The 17,055-nt window shown below is 45.3% G+C and overlaps 1 protein-coding gene across 5 annotated transcripts in view; it reads right to left on the bottom strand.

Moving 5' to 3' along the window:
- The window catches only part of vit (vitrin), a 52,165-nt gene that overhangs the window by 21,673 nt on the left and 13,437 nt on the right, over positions 1-17,055 (bottom strand). For 3 of the 5 annotated variants that reach the window (XM_041188875.1, XM_041188877.1, XM_041188878.1), the window contains exons 3-9: positions 16,828-16,887; positions 13,736-13,892; positions 8,992-9,125; positions 7,218-7,295; positions 6,319-6,531; positions 4,540-4,578; positions 573-635 (exon numbers count right to left, since the gene is read on the bottom strand). In XM_041188875.1, the coding sequence (XP_041044809.1) occupies positions 573-635; positions 4,540-4,578; positions 6,319-6,531; positions 7,218-7,295; positions 8,992-9,125; positions 13,736-13,892; positions 16,828-16,887 (744 nt within the window). The remainder of the gene's footprint in view (positions 1-572; positions 636-4,539; positions 4,579-6,318; positions 6,532-7,217; positions 7,296-8,991; positions 9,126-13,735; positions 13,893-16,827; positions 16,888-17,055) is intronic. The other 2 variants (XM_041188879.1, XM_041188880.1) reach the window with 2 other exon arrangements.

The raw sequence follows: 17,055 nt of genomic DNA, 5'->3' as shown, positions 1-17,055 counted from the left end.
GGTTGTTAAGTGCAGTCACTTTTGTAATGTTGGAAATGCAGGTAAGTTTGATAAGCACATGATTGGGCTCAACTATGACGGCCTTCATGGTTGAATGGCTTGTCTGGCTTCACTGAGTGATGGCTTCTTGCGGCTATCTGAGGCCTTTGGAACAGAAAGAGGAGAGTGCACTCAGCAAAAGAGAGTGGAGAATATGCACCAGTTGCTTCCTCAACCACCTGGCTTACTGGAGGAATCGGCCAATCAGATCTTGGCCATGTCCTGTCTGGTAAAACCTGGAGGTGAAAGTGTCACATCCCATGAGTGTCTGTTAATAGATCAGAGCAGCCACGGCCCAGGCTTCCCAGTAACTACTCAATAACATAACAGTCACTCGAGTTTAATGGGGCACTTGTGCGGTAATCAAAAAGGAAGGGAAAGTGGAACAAAGTGAGAGAAAGAAAGAGGGAATGCAAGATTTAAAAAAAGGAAAGAAAAACGAGAGAGAGCAATAAAAGAGGAAAAAAGACCTCTGGAGTAGCAGAAGCAAGAAGTTGTCCAACGTGTTGTTAAAGTGTGTGGGCCGAACATACCGAGACTAGTGCCCAAACTGCCCGTCCTGTGCAGCGCGATGGCTGACTCCCGGCGGTGGACTCCTGGTGGTGACAAAAGCAGGGGTTAGCATCACACAGTGCGATCCTGTGGAAACTGGCAAGTTGGATAAAGGAAGAACGGAGGTTCAGCAGGAATGATTGAACCAGGTACCTGCGTGTGGCGGAGGATAGTTCCTGTTGGTGAACTCAGACGCGGCTGACTCTCGGAATGTGGGAAAGGAAAATGTCGCTTTGTCAGTCGGGATTTTTACTGCAACATTGAAACATAGAAACTAGGAGCAGGAGTAGGCCATTTAACCCTTCTAGCCTGCTCCGCCATTCAATACGATCATGGCTGATCCCTCTAACTCAACGCTATATTCCCATTCTCTCCCCATACCCCTTGATGCCCCTAATATCCAAAAACTTATCAATTTCTTTCTTGACTATACTCAGTGACCCGGCCTCCACAGCCTTCCACAGGTTGATCACCCTCGGAGTGAAGAAAGTTTTCCTCATCTCAGTCCCAAAGGGCCTGACCTGTATCCTGAGACTGTGGCCCCTGGTTCTAGACTCCCCAACCAAGGGAAACATCCTCCCTGCATCTAAAACAAAAACAGAATTACCTGGAAAAACTCAGCAGGTCTGGCAGTATCAGCGGAGCATCTAGTCTGTCTAGCCCTGTTAGAATTTTATACTTTTCAATCAGATCCCCTCTCATTCTTCTAAACTCTGATGAATACAGGCCCAGTCGAACCAATTTCTCCTCATACGACAGTCCTGCCATCCCCAGTATCAGCCTAGTGAACCTTCGCTGCACTCCCTCTATGGCAATTATATCCTTTCTTAGGTAGGGAGACCACAGCTGCACACAATACTCCAGGTGTGGTCTCACCGAGGCCTTGTATAACTGCAGTAAGACATCCCTACCTCTGAACTCAAATCCTCTTGCAATGAAAGCCAACATACCATTTGCCTTCCTAATTGCTTGCTGCACCTGCCTGTTTACTTTAATTGACTGATGTACAAGGACACCCAGATCCCTTTGTACATCCACATTTCCCAATATATTGCCATTTAAATAATATTTTGTCTTTCTGTTTTTCACACCGAAGTGTTTAACTTCACTTTTATCCACATTATACTGCATCTGCCATGTGTTTACCCACACACACAACTTGTCTACATCGCCCTGAAGCCTCCTTGCATCCTCCTAACAACTCACAACCCTGACCAGTTTTGTGTCATCAGAAAACTTGGAAATATTGCATTTGGTTCTCTCATCCAAGTCATTTATATATATTGTGAATAGCTGGGCCCAGCACTGATCCCTGCGGCATAACACTAGTCACCTCTTGCCAGCCGGAAAAAGACAATTTATTCCCACTCTCTGTTTCTGGTCTGTCAACCAATTCTCAACCCATGCCAGTATATTACCCCAATCCCGTGTGCTTTAATTTTGCCCACTAGCCTTTTATATGCGACCTTATCAAAAGCCTTCTTGAAATCCAAATACACCACATCCACTGGTTCTCCCTTATCTATTCTACTAGTTACATCCTCAAACAACTCCAGTAGATTAGTTAAGCATGATTTCCCTTTCATAAACCTATGCTGACTTTGTCTAATCCCGTTAATGCTTTCCAAGTGTTCTGTTACCACGTCTTTTATAATAGACGCTAACATTTTCCCCACTACTGATGTTCGGCTAACTGGTCTGTAATTCTATTTTTTCTCTCCCTCTTTTAAATAGTGGGGTTACATTTGCCACCCTCCAATCTGTAGGAACTGCACCAGAGTCTATAGAATTTTGGAAGATGACCACCAATACATCCAATATTTCCAGGGCCACTTCCTTTAGTGCTCTGGGATGTAGATTATCAGGACCTGGGGATTTTTCAGCCTTTAACCCCATTAATTTCTCTAGCACCATTTTTTTTACTAATACTGATTTTCTTTAATTCTTCCCACTCATTAGACCTTTGGTTCCCTAACATTTCTGGGAAATTATTTGTGTCCTATTTTGTAAAGACAGAACCAAAATATGTGTTCACTCCTTCTGCCATTTCTTTGTTCTCCATTATAATTTCCCCTGTTTCTGGCTGTAAGGTACCTACATTTGTCTTCGTTAATTTTTTTTCTCTTCACATATTTATAGAGGCTTTTACAGTCGGTTTTTATCCTTATCCTTGCAAGTTTACTCTCATATTCCATTTTCCCCTTCTTGATCAATCTTTTTGTCCACTTTTGCTGAATTCTAAATTGCTCCCAATCCTCAGGCTTGCTGCTTTTTCTGGCAATTTTATAAGTCTCCTCTTTGGATCTAATGCTATTCCTAAAACAGGATAGGTGGCTCAACCATGGCTTACAAAAGAAATTAGGCATATGGGACACTTGCCTTTATCAATTGTGGTATAGATTACTAAAGTAGGGAGATCATGTTGGAGTTGTATAGGACCTTGGTGAGGCCACAGCTGGAGTAATGTGTGCAGTTCTAGTCACCACATTATAGGAAAGATGTGATTGCACTGGAGGGGGTGCAGAGGAGATTCACCAGGATGTTGCCTGGGATGAAACATTTAAGTTATGAAGAGAGGTTAGATAGACTTGGGTTGTTTTCATTGGAGCAGAGAAGACTGAGGGGCGACCTGATTGAGGTGTACAAGATTATGAGGGCCATGGACAGGGTGGATAGGGAGCAGCTGTTCCCCTTAGTTGAAGGGTCAGTCACAAGGGGACATAAGTTCAAGGTGAGGGGCAGGAGGTTTAAGGGGGATGATAGGAAAAACTTTTTTACCCAGAGGGTGGTGATGGTCTGGAATGCACTGCCTGGGAGAGTGGTGGAGGTGGGTTCCCTCACATCCTTTAAAAAGTGCTTGGATGAGCACTTGGCACATCATAACATTCAAGGAGATGGGATGGGCTAAGTGCTGGTAAATGGGATTAGATAGATAGGTCAGGTGTTTCTCACATGTCAGTGCAGACTCGATGGACCGAAGAATCTCTTCTGCACTGTGTGATTCTGTGATTCTGTGAATGCTCCGCGCATTAAGATACAATGCCTTTAGACTTGTCTTTTTAACCTCGTTAGTCATCTTAGCTTTATTTTGCACTATGACCTCATTTGTTTCTCACCCTTGTTTTTTCTGCCTTCCACTTTTGCTTCTTTTCTGTCTTTTGTTTCTATCCTTGTTTCCCCCTCCTCTGTCTCCCTGCTCAGGTTCCCATCCCCCTGCCATTCTGGTTTAAACCCTCCCCGACCGCACTAGCAAACACCCCCCCCCCCCCCCGAGGGCATTGGTCCCAGTCTTGCCCAGATACAACCCGTCCAGTTTGTACTGGTCCCGCCTTCCCCAGAACCGGTCCCAATATCCCAGGAATCTGAATCCCTCCCCCTCACACCATTTCTTCAGCCTTGTATTCATCAGATATATCCTGTTATTTCTATTCTCACTAGCACGTGGCACTGGTAGTAATCCTGAGATTATTACCTTTGAGGTCCTACTTTTTAATTTACATCCTAACTCCCTATATTCAGCTTGTAGGGCCTCATCCCTTTTTTTACCCATGTCTTTGGTACCAATATGTACCACGGCCACTGGCTGTTCACCCTCCCCCTTTAGAATGCCTTGCAGCCTCTCCGAGACATCCTTGACCCTGGCACCAGAGAGGCAACATACCACCCTGGAGTCTCTTTTGCGGCCTGTCTGTTCCCCTTACTATTGAATCCCCTATCACTATAGCCCTACCATTCTTCTTCCTCCCCTCTTGTGCAGCAGAGTCACCCGTGGTGCCTTGGACTTGGCTCCTGCTGCTTTCCCTTGAGAAGTCGTCTCCCCCAATGGTATCCACAACGGTATATCTGTCAGAGAGGGGGACAGCCACAGGGGACTCCTGTACTACCCAACACAAACTGAAAGCAACACAGGTAAAAATAGATTGCCTTGGCAATTTGATAGCTGCTTACCTGATTGCTGCTCTCTGCTACGTGGAGGGAGGAAGTGACCTGGAATTGACAGAATTCATTAAAAGCCAGTAATGGTGGCAGATCATTGACAAATGAAGTGGAACACATAAATGTGAGGCAGTACATCTAGGAAGAATAGGAAGGTCTTTTTGGAAGGTGCGAGTCTAGATGGGGTAGAAGAATTAGGGAATCTCAGAGTATAAATACATCAGTCAATAAAACCTGTGCCACAGGTTAGCAAGGCCAGAAAAAGAAACAAACCAAGCACTAGGCTTCATTTCTAGAGGAATAGAATTGAAAAGTTGGGAAGTTTATTCTAAACCTGTATCGAAGCTTGTTTAGACCACACTTTGAGAACTGAGGACAGCTCTGGTCATCATTTTATAAAAAGGGTATAGAGGCACTGGAAAGGGTGCAGAGAAGATTTACACGGATGATACCAGAAATGAATGGGTGTACACATCAGGAAAGGATTGACAGGGCTGGATTTCTTCTCTATTGAAAAGAGAAGGCTGAGGGGATAGGTAGTGGATGAAGCAAATAGTGTAGATGCATTGAAGGGGAAACTAGGCCAACATATGAAGGAAAAGAGAAGAGGGTTACGATGGTAGATTTAGTTGAGGAAAGATGGGAGGAGGCCAGAGTGTGCCTCATGTGGAGCATAAGCACTAATGTGGACTGGTCAGGCTGAATAGCCTGTTTCTGTGAACTATACCCTATGTAATCCCATTTAGAGTACAGCAGTCAGTGTGGACACTGCACCTCAGGAAGGACATATTGGCCCTGGAGAGGTTCAGAGCAGATTCACCAGAATGACACCAGAACTAAAAGAGTTAAATTATGAGGACAGGTTGTGTAGACTAGGCTTGTATTCCTTTGAGTATAGAAGATTAAGGAGCGATCTAAATGAGACGTTTATGATGATTAAAGGACTTAATAAGATAAATAGAAAGAATCCAGAATGAGGGGGCATATCCTTAAATTATAAATGCAGGATCCTGTCGGACATCAAGGTGCTGGAGACCACATGGGTGAGAGGAAATGTGGCAGCCTATTTGTGCACAGCAAGCTCCCACAAGCAGCAATGTGATACTAGCCAGATATTCCTAACCAATATTACAATAATAGTTTAAATATTCAGTAAGATTCCAATACAAATAGCAGCAGCCTCTTCTAAACAGTGGCCACGGGATCTTTTACATCCACCTTACAGGGCAGATGGAGCCTCAGTTTATTATCTCGTCTGAAAAATAACATACCTGACAGTGCAGCACTCCCTCAGTACTACACTGGAATGTCAGCCTGGATTTTGTGACCAAGTCTCTGGAGTGGGGATTGAACCCACAACCTTCTGACTCAGAGGGGAGATTCTACTTTTGAATCATTTAAAAGTGAAAATCAGGCTGATGCCTTTGGTACTACTTGTGGCTATTCAGAGGTGGGTTCAGAGGTGGACGATACAATCTTTAACCTGTGACCCAGGGAAGGAGGTTGAATCGGACCCACTACAAAACAAATGCGAAGCAGAGCACCCTGAGAGCTACAACTTCCTAACCCTTGCTCTGACCCTTGACCTTGCTGCAAGAGGAAATGGCAAGGATTGTGCACAGAATAACTGATCACCTTCCATTAGCAAAACTCCTCCAGGCCACCAATAGGGCCCAGACATTGGACCGACAAACTGTAGCTCTTAACCAACTTTGCTTTAAGACTCCACCCACATTCTGAACCAGTGACCGGTTTCCTGAACCATTCCCCCAGTTCCCCAGTGTCACTAACCTGCATCCCTCACTTCAAACAGGAACGGCCGAGAGGAGGTAGGCTCCCCTGAGGTGCTGGCTGGTGCGATGGTCCTTGGCTCAGGAAGTTTGGTGGTGGCTTCAAGTATAACTTGCTGAGGTGCTCCAGCCTGCCGTGTGGTAGTGCTGCTGGTTGGTTCAGGAGTTGTGGCTGTGGTAATGGGAACTGGTGCACTGGTGGTCTTCATCTTCCCTGTGTAAAGTGCCCCATTATCCAGAAAAGAAACAGATTCATATTCTTCTTCCAAAGTCAGGTATGATCAAAAAACCCTCATGGCCTTGTTTAAATGTTTCCCCATCTCTCCTTCACATGGCCTGGTTTAAATGTTTCCCCTTCCCTCCTTCTCATGGAAATGATGGAAATATTTCCCTCAATGCCCACACACTGGCATTTCCAACGAGAATCTTTCAGCAGAATGGGAGGCCATTCGGCCCATTGTGCCTGTACCAGATCATGGGGCGACAATCAGAAGTGGGAAACATGGGTGCTATTTCCTCCCTTTCTATGCACAGGGGGACACTGAGGGATCCTCCCCACCCATACCCCACATGCACAAAGCTGGCATTCAGCTAACTCAGCACAGACCAGGTCTGACTCTGAGATCTGAGCTCTAACCCTATTAACTGCACCCATGGATACTTTAGTGATTTTTGTGGCAATGTATTGCATCTGTGTTTAATCCATTAGGGAAATAGTAACTATGGCTGATCTCTTTGGCTCAGCACCATATTGGGGTGGTGCACTCACCAGCATTGGGACACCTCCCTTAGTGATGCCATGTTAATGAAGTGTGTAGGAGAATGTTTAACTGGCACAATACATGGAATGGAGCTTGTTTTTCATATCCCAGACCATCAGTTCCAAGCCAAAATACTTACCGGTCCTGATTCTCGAGGATCTTGAAGGCAGAAATTCAAGGATTGATGGATATGTCACTCCTTTCTGTTGTTTGGGCCCTAGAGGAACAGGCAGAAGGAATGTTTGGTTAACAGCTGCTCATGAGATCTGACATAATAGGGAGTACAGAGTGGTACATTGAGAGCAGCTCAAGTTGAGTCTGTTGTGGTTCAGTGGGTTGCATTTAGCTCTGGATCTAGAAGCTTGTATGTTCAAGCCATTTCAGAAAATTGAGCACAAAAATCAAAAGCTGCTGCAACAGGGCAGTACTGAGGGAGTGCTACACTGTCAAAGGTACTGGCTCTCAGATGAGACATTAAAGTGAAGGGACACTTTTTGAAGAAGAGTACAAGGAGTTCTCCCCGGTGTCCTGGCCTATATTTATCCCTCAACCGACATCATTAAGACAAATGATCAGGTCATTATCACATTGCAGTTTGTGGGAGCTTGCTGTACACAAATTGGCTGCTGCATTTGCCACATTACAAGTGAGTACACTTCCAAAAAAGTACTTCATTGGCTGTAAAGTGCCTTTGGACATCCTGAGGATATGACATTAATATATAAAGGCAAGTCTCTCTTTACAAGACTGACCTCACACAACAGAAATTCAGGTGTGAATTGATGGGTCTATGATTCCTAGACAAGGTGCCCCACCGTCAACATAGATAACTTTAACTTCAACATCACAACATGGTTTCCTGTTACCCTAGAAACAAGTAGCTTCATCAAATCCTCAGAGGTTTCAGAGGGTTTTACAAGTGAAACGCAGTAGCCTATTTGCACACAGCAAGCTCCCACACATGGTAAACGAGGCGAATCTGTTTTGGTATTTGATTGGGGGATAAATATTGGCCAGGACACTAGGCCTGGAAGAAATCTTCTTCATTTGATCCCATGGGACCTTTTACATCCACCTGAGAGGGCAGAAGGGGCCTCAGTTTAACGTCTCATTGGAAAGACAAAACCTGCGACAATTATTTTGATTTTGACAGAGATAGCTAACCGTATTCACAGTTACACAAGGTAAAGCAGGATTATTTGTCAGGTTACCAACCCTCCCAATTTTTCCAGCAGTCTCCAGGAATTAAAAAAGTTAATTCCTTGGATACTATCGTGAGCAAAACATCCGGGAGACAAATCATTTTCTTTGAAGACTTCCTTTTTTTAGTTATTAAAAGGTAATGGAAACGGACAAAAGACTGTTCAACCGGGCAGGATGGAGGCAAGAGGTCATGTGAAGTAACCTCCAGGAATACATCCAACCAGAGTTGGAACGCCTGATTATTTAATTGAGTAGGGGTGGTTAGTTTGATTACAAACTAGTTATGGTGCACAAAGTGCTCATTAGGATCAACTCAATTCTGGCAGGAAATGTTTGTGAGAAGAGTAAAAGTTAATCTTAGAGGGAGCTCCTCAGCTAAGTGTATAACAGGGAGATGAGTCCAGATGGGGAGCCTCACCCACTCAGAGTGTCAATCAGGGAACCAGGATCTGATCCTTGCATTTCCTTCTCATGATCGTAATGACTGGACAATTAGGAGCTCGATTTAACCTCTGCGTCTGACTCTTTGATCTGCTCTCCCACTGAGTGAAGCTTTACAACAGGATCTTCTTGGCGGAAACAACTTACCATTTACTTTGCTCTTAATACTTGTCACTATACAGCCAAATGACAAAATCAAGGGTAAAATGGAACAAACATGCCCTTCTATCTGAGCTTGCTGATTAAATGTGAAGCTTGGAAATGATTACCTGACACTACGAAAGACTCTCTCCACCTGGGGAGCGACAGGGATCGAACACCATAGGAGAATGTCCCTTTGTAACTGGAACTGCTGGGCACCTTCCGCACGTGAATCTTTCCTCCACTGTTATCGATGACACCACTACAGCAGACAATGGGCCAATTAATATCTCCCTGCTCCATTTAAAATTCTCATGCTCATTCTCAAACCCATCCCCATCTCTGTAACCTCCTCCAGCCCTGCAACCCTCAGATTTCTGTATTCCCCTACACAGCCGTATTCCGGACTTCTGTCACTTCATAGCCCCTATAATATAGTAAAATGCCCTGAGGCACCTCACAAGAGCATTATCAGACTAAATTTGACACTGAACCACACAAGGAGATATTAAAGTCAATGACCAAAAGCTAGGTTAAAGCGTTAGGCTTTAGCGAGTGTCTCAAAGGAGAGAGAAGTAGAGAGGTTTACGGAGGAAATTCCAGAGGCCTAGGATCGGAAGACATGGTTCCCAAAGGTGGAGCAATTAAAATTGGGGAAGCGCAAGGGGCCAGAATTAGGGGAATGCAGAAATTTCAGGGGAGGTGATGGTGGTGCAGTGGTATTGTCACTGGACTAGTATTCCAGAGACTGAGGGTAATGCTCAGAGAACCAGGTTCAAATCCCACCATGTTGAAATTTGAATTCAATAAAATAAGAGTCCAATGATGACCATTTCCCTCTGGTTCATTAATGCCCTTTAGGGAAGGGAAATCTGCCATCCTTACCTGGTCAGGCCTACATGTGACTCCAGACCCACAACAACATGGTCAACTTTTAAATGCCCTCTGAAAGCAAGTCACTCAGTTGTTTCAAACTGCTACAAAGTCAAAAAAAAGGAATGAAACCAGATGGACCACCCGGCATCAACCTAGGCACTGGAGAGGACAACAGCAAACTCAGCTCTGTCGGCCCTGCAAGGTCCTCCTTATTAACATCTGGGGGCTTGTGCCAAAATTTGAAGAGCTGTCTCGCAGACTAGTCAAACAACAGCCTGAAATAGTCATCCTCACGGAATCATACCTTACATATCATGTCTTATGCACCACCATCAACATTCGTGTGGCAGCACAGTGGGATACAGTCGGGAGGGAGTTGCCTGGGGAGTCCTCAACGTTGACTCCAGACCCCATGAAGTTTCATAGCACCAGGTCAAAGATAGGAAAAGAAACTTCCTGCTGATTATCATGTACTCCTTCATGTTGAACACCACTTGGAGAAAGCACTGAGGGTGGCAAGGATGCAGAATGTACTCTGGGTGGGGGACTTAAATGTCCATCACCAAGAGTGGCTCAGTAGCACCACTACTGACTGAGCTGGCTGAGTCCTAAAGGACTTAGCTGCTAGACTGGGTCTGCGGCAGGTGGTGAGGGAACCAACAAGAAAGAAAAAACATACTTGACCTCATCCTCACCAACCTGCCTGCCACAGATGCATCTGTCATGACAGTATCGGTAGGAATGACCACAGCACAGTCATTGTGGAGATGAAGTCTCTCCTTCACATTGAGGATACCCTCCATCATGTTGTGTGGCACTACCACTGTGCTAACTGGGATAGATTTTGAACAGATCCAGATTGGGCATCCATGAGGCGCTGTGGGACATCGACAACAGCAGAATTGTACTCAACCACAATCTGTAAGCTCATGGCCCGGCATATCCCCCAGATTTCCCTTCCCTAAAGGGCATTAGTGAACCAGAGGGCAATGGTCATCATTGGACTCTTATTTTATTGAATTCAAACTTCACCACGGTGGGATTTGAATCTGGGTCTCTGGAGCTTTACTGTTATGTCAGGGGATCAACCCTGGCTCAATGAAAAGTGCAGAAGGGCATGCCAGGAGCAGCACCAGGTGCCAACCTGGTGAAGCTATAACACAGGACAATATGTGTGCCAAACAGCATAAGCAACAAGCAATAGACAGAGCTAAGCAATTCCACAACCAACGGATCAGATCTAAGCTCTGCAGCCCTGCCATATACAGTCGTGAATAGTGGTGGACAATTAAACAACTCACTGGAGGAGGAGGCTCCACAAATATCCCCATCCTCAATGACGGAGGAGCCCAGCACATCAGTGCAAAAGTTAAGGCTGAAACATTTGCAACAACCTTCAGCCAAAAGTGCCAAGTGGATGAACCATCTCAGATTCCTCCTGAGGTTCCCAGCATCCCAGTTTTCAGGCCAATTCAATTCATTCCATGTGATATCAAGAAACAGCTGAAGGCACTGGATACTGCGAAGGCTATGGGCCCTGCCAATATTCCGTCAATAGTACTGAAGACTTATGCTCCAGGTCTAGCTGCGCCCCTTACCAAGCTGTTCCAGTACAGCTACAACACTGGCGTCTACCTGGCTATGTGGAAAATTGCCCAGGTATGCCCTGTACACAAAAAGCAGGATAAATTCAAACCAGCCAATTACTGCCCCATCAGTCTACTCTCCATCATCAATAAAGTGATGGAAGGGATCATCAACAGTACTATTAAACGGCACTTGCTTAGCAATAACCTTCTCACGGACGCCCAGTTTGGGTTCTGCCAGGGCTCCTGACCTCATTACAACCTCCAGAGGTGAGGTGAGAGTGACCGAGCTTGACATCAAGGCTGCATTTGGGTTCTGCCAGGGCTCCTGACCTCATTACAACCTCCAGAGGTGAGGTGAGAGTGACCAAGCTTGACATCAAGGCTGCATTTGACCAAGTGTGGCATCAAGGAGCCTTAGCAAAACTGGGGTCAGTGGGAGTCAGGGGGAATAATCGCTGTTGGTTGGAGTCATACCTAGCACAAAGGAGGATGGTTGTGGTTGTTGGAGGTCAATCATCTCAGTTCCAGGACATCACTGCAGGAGTTCCTCAGGGTAGTGTCCAAGACCCGATCATCTTCAGCCGCTTCATCAATGACCTTCCTTCCATCATAAGGTCAGAAGTGGGGATGTTCGCTGATGATTGCACAATGTTCAGCACCATTCGTGACTCCTCAAATACTGAAACAGTCCATGTCCAAATACAGCAAGACCTGAACAATATCCAGGATTGGGTTGACAAGTGGCAAATAACATTCACGCCACACAAATGCCAGGAAATGACCATCTCCAACAAGAGAGAATCTAACCATTTCCCCTTGACATTCAATGGCATTACCATCACTGAATCCCCCACTATCGATATCCTGAGGGTTACCATTGACCAGAAACTGAATGGGGCTAGTCATATAAATATTGTTGCTTTAAGAGCAGGTCAGAGGCTAGGAATCCTGTGATGGGTAACTCATCTCCTGGCTCCCCAAAGCCTGTCCACCATCTACAAGGCATGTCAGGAGTGTGATGAAATAGTCTCCACTTGCCTGGGTGAGTGCAGCTCCAACAACTCTCAATAATTTGACACCATCCATGACAAAGCAGCCCGTTTGATTGGCACCACATCCACCACCTTCAACATTCACTCCCTCCACCACTGACGCACAGTAGCAGCAGTGTGTAGCATCTACAAGATGTACTGCATGAACTCACCAAGGCTCGTTTGACAGCACCTTCCAAACCCACAACCACTACCATCTAGAGGGAAAAGGGCAGCAGATAGATGGGAACACCACCACCTGGAAGTTACCCTCCAAGTCACTCATCATCCTGACTTGGAAATATATCACCGTTCCTTCACTGTCGCTGGGTTAAAATCCTGGAACTCCCTTCCTAGCAGCACTGTGGGTGTACTACACCACATGGACTGCAGCAGTTCAATGATGCGGCTCACCACTACCTTCTCAAGGGCAATTAGGAGTGGTCAATAAATGCCAGCGAAGCCCACATCCCATGAATGAAGTTTTTTTTTAAATTGTGCACTACAGGAGGCTGAAAAGGCATCATTCAGGGCAATGGAATCAAGGCTTTGCTCATGGTGTTTGCTTTTTTAGTCATGAAAATTTCATAGTGAACCTTTGTGAATATTAAAACTAACACCTCCAAATCACAGAAGCTGGTGGAGGACAGCGGAGGTTTTTAGAGAGAGGGCACAGGAGCAGCAGGCCAAATGGCTGATAGTGCTGAGGAATGGGTTGAGCTGAGGAATGGGTTGAGCTTTTTCAGAGAGAGAGGATGTAAGAACGTAAGGTGTAGAGACAGGAGTAGGCTATGCGGCCCTACAAGCCTGTTCTGCCATTCGATAATATCTTTCCCACACTACCTCCACTTACTTTAATTCCTTTAGTATCCAAAAATCTATTGATCCCTGTCTTAAATACGCTCAACGACTGAGCATCCACAACTATCTGGGGTAGATAATTCCAAAGATTGGCAATCCCTTGAGTGAAGAAATTTCTCCTCATTTTGGTCCTAAATGGCCAAACCCTTATTCTTATACCAAGACCCATAGTCCGAGGCTCTCTAGCCAGAGCAAACATCCTCTCAGAATCTATCCTGTTAAACACTCCAAGAATTTTATGTTTCAATTAACTCACCTCACATTGTTCTAAACTTGAGAGGGGTCAGGCTCATTCTACTCAATCTCTCTTCATAGGACAACCCCCTCATCTCGGGAATCAATCTAGTGAGTTAAAGGGGCACAAGCAAAATGGGCTGAATGGCCTCCTTCTGTGGGGTGTTCTGCAATCCTAAGCAAGTTGAGCCCAAGACAAGCTGCCAGTGTTGCCAAGAAGTGAAATGGCACCTGTAAACTGTTACAAAAAACAGGCATTACAAAACAGAAGAATTGTTGACCTGTGAATAGCTGCTCCACACACACTGGAAACAGATGCATAGATGTCGGTGCCCCACACGGCCTGCTTCGTGCCCAGACATCCTGGTGGGCACCGGGCTACAAACTCAGACACCTTTATCTTGCCCGCTCTGATATCACAGTCTATCTGAGGCACAGCTGGAGATATAAAAACAAACAGACACTTAGGGTGAGACTTTAACTCACTTAAAACCCATTCACTTACACAATTAAAATTGGGAATTATTATATTAGAATCAAACCTTCTCCTCCAAGTACCATGCCCCTAAGAGGACATTGGAGACCATGGACTTTCATTAGATTGGTCCATGATTCTACTTGGCAAAACACTGCAGTGGTTTGCCATTGCCTTCTGCAGTACGACTGACCAGGAGACTCTCCCTCTCTTACCGGCTGCCATCAGGTGTATTGGAAGGATTTACAGGCTGATAATCAACCTGGTTGGCCATGTTATAAACGCACCTTCCCTGACGATCAAGTCCTGATGTGGGACTTGAATCCAGAGCTCCTGGCCCAGAGGCAGGGATGCTACCCACTGGCCTCAAGACCTGCAGAGTCAAACTACAAAGTGATATCAGTAAGGTACAAGGCAGAGGAGTTAATAACCAACATGTACACAACATTGATCAATTCACACCTTGAGTCCTGTGTCCAGTTATGGTCAGACAACTTGAGCACAGTGTCCAGTTCTGACCAGTCCCACCTTGACCACTGTGTCCAGTTCTGACCAATCCCACCCTTGAGCACTGTGTCCAGTTCTGACAGTCCGACCTTGAGCACTGTGTCCAGTTCTGACAGTCCGACCTTGAGCACTGTGTCCAGTTCTGACCAGTCCCGCCTTGAGCACTGTGTCCAGTTCTGACCAGTCCCACTTTGAGTACTGTGTCCACTTCTGGTCAGTACCACCTCGAGCACAGTGTCCAATTCTGGCCTGAGTAATAATAGTACTGATTCTAAAAAGTTCTTCTTCACTGAAAGCGTGTCCAACATATGGGGCAGGATTTTGGGTCCACACCTTGACATTGGTGTCAAATGGGTGTCACAACCCCACACTGTGTGGGGAATAGAGATTGTGGGACAGTGATTTTCCCTGGATTGATTAATTAATGGTCAGAGTGTTGGCTCACCATCCCCTTAATGGTGACAAGCAGGCTTTCAAATCTGGAGGGCCAAAATGAGGCTCTCCAGCTCACATGGAGCAACAGCTGGCATTTCAGATAAAAAAACGACAGAGGGGGCCTCCATTTTGGCACACCCTCCCTCCAACTTTTAAAAGTTTTTAATTTAAAAATGTCATAAGGCCATTTATGGCACAGAAGGAGGCCATTCGACCCACCGAATCCATCCTGGCTCTCCACAGAGCAATCCAGTCAGTTCTACTCCTGCTTGATCCTGTCGCCCTGTTGGTTTATTTCCTTCATGTGCCCATCCAATTTCCCTTTGAAATCATTGATTGTTGCTGCTTCCACCACCCATTGTGGGCAGCAAGTCATTATCACTCACTGTGTAAAAAGTCCCTCCTCACATTCCCCCTGCATATCTTGTCCAAAACCTTAAATTTGCGTCCCCTAGTCCTTGCACTAATAATGGGAAGGGCTTTTCCTTGTCTACCATATCCAAACCTGCCATAATCTTTTACACTTCAAATCATGCCTCAAATCTCCTCTTCTCCAAGGAAAAGAACCCTGGCTTTTCCATCTTAACCTTATGACCAAAATCCCTCATGCCTGGAACCATTCTGGTAAATACAGGGTCATGAGGACTCGAAACGTCAACTCTTTTCTTCTCCGCCGATGCTGCCAGACCTGCTGAGTTTTTCCAGGTAATTCTGTTTTTGTTTTGGATTTCCAGCATCTGCAGTTTTTTTGTTTTTAACACAATTTTATTGCTTTGCCCAAACTGAGTCACAGTTTGAACCAAATATATAGTGTCATTGAATAGCCAAGAGGTGGGCAGTTCACATAGAGTTTTTCAGCAATGAAACAGATTGGTCTTTGTGCTTCACACGAATCTCCCCCTCCCACCCTACTTCATCACAGCCTGCCAGCATATCCTTGTATTTCTTTCTCCCTCACATACTTATCGAATCTCCCTCTAAATGTGTCTTTGCTATTTGCCTCAATGTGGTAATGAATCCCACTCTTGCCTGTGAGTCAGAGGTTCTGGATTTGAGTCCTACTCTAGGACTTGAGTATAAAAGTCTAGGCTGACAATCCAGTGGAGTACTGAGGGAGTGCTACACTGCTGCAAGCAATGTCTTCCAGGTGAGATATTAGACTGAGGTTCCATCCGCCCTTTTGGGTAGATGAAAACGATTTCATAACCCTGGTGTCCTGGCCAAGATTTATCCCTCAATCAACATCACAAAGAGAGATTATCTAGTCATTATCACATTGTTGTTTATGAGAGCTTGCTGTGTGTAGTTACAACAGTAACTACACTTTCAAAAGCACTCTTCATTGACTGTAAAAGATGTCTGGTGGCTGTGAAAGGCACATTATAAATACAAGTCTTCCTTTTTGTTTTCTTTTCACTAAGTAAAAGTTTCTCCTGAATTTCTGATTGGATTTAGTAACTATCTTATATTTATGGCCTCTATTTGGAAAGACTTACCCACAAGTGAAAATATTTTCCCTGTTAAACTACATCATGATTTCAAAGACCTCTATCTGGTCACCTCTCAGTCTTCGCTTTTTTAGAGTAAAGACTCCCCCAGCCTGTTCAGTCTTTCCTCATAAGTGTATCCTTTCAGTCCAGATATCACCCTTGTCAATCTTTCTTTGCACTGCTCCAGTGTCCCTGAATCATCTTGTATTGTGTAGAAACCGTGCATCGTACTCCAGGTGTGACCTAACCAAGGTTGCATATAAGTTTAACTTAACTTCCCTATTTTTCAATTCTATCCCTCTAGAATTGAGCCAAGCCTGTTTGCCCTTTCCTGATGGGGATAACTTCTGTTTTCTAGAAATGAGTTCCAGTGCTTGCTCTGCCTCTTGTATGAGAGAACACTTGAATGGACTCTGTCAGCAGGAAGCAGTCACATGGTGCCTTGTGGTCAGAACTGTTCACCTACGTGTCCTTTTACTCTTCCGTGTCGTCCCTCTCACACCTTCCGCCAAAGTCAGCAACAGGACTGCAAAGAGAAGAGAAAGAACTGTCACCACTGACTCTGCCTCAGCTTGTCTAAACTGCACTAGGAAATACACACACAAATTGTAGGATTCCACACTCCTGGTCCTCTCCTTGCCCATCAGGGCTGCATATTATCACACACCAGCAGCACTCCTCACCATACCCCCTC

This window comes from Carcharodon carcharias, chromosome 5, assembly GCF_017639515.1.
Source record: "Carcharodon carcharias isolate sCarCar2 chromosome 5, sCarCar2.pri, whole genome shotgun sequence".
Lineage (NCBI taxonomy): Eukaryota > Metazoa > Chordata > Chondrichthyes > Lamniformes > Lamnidae > Carcharodon > Carcharodon carcharias.
This window is presented reverse-complemented; position numbering and strand designations above follow the sequence as displayed.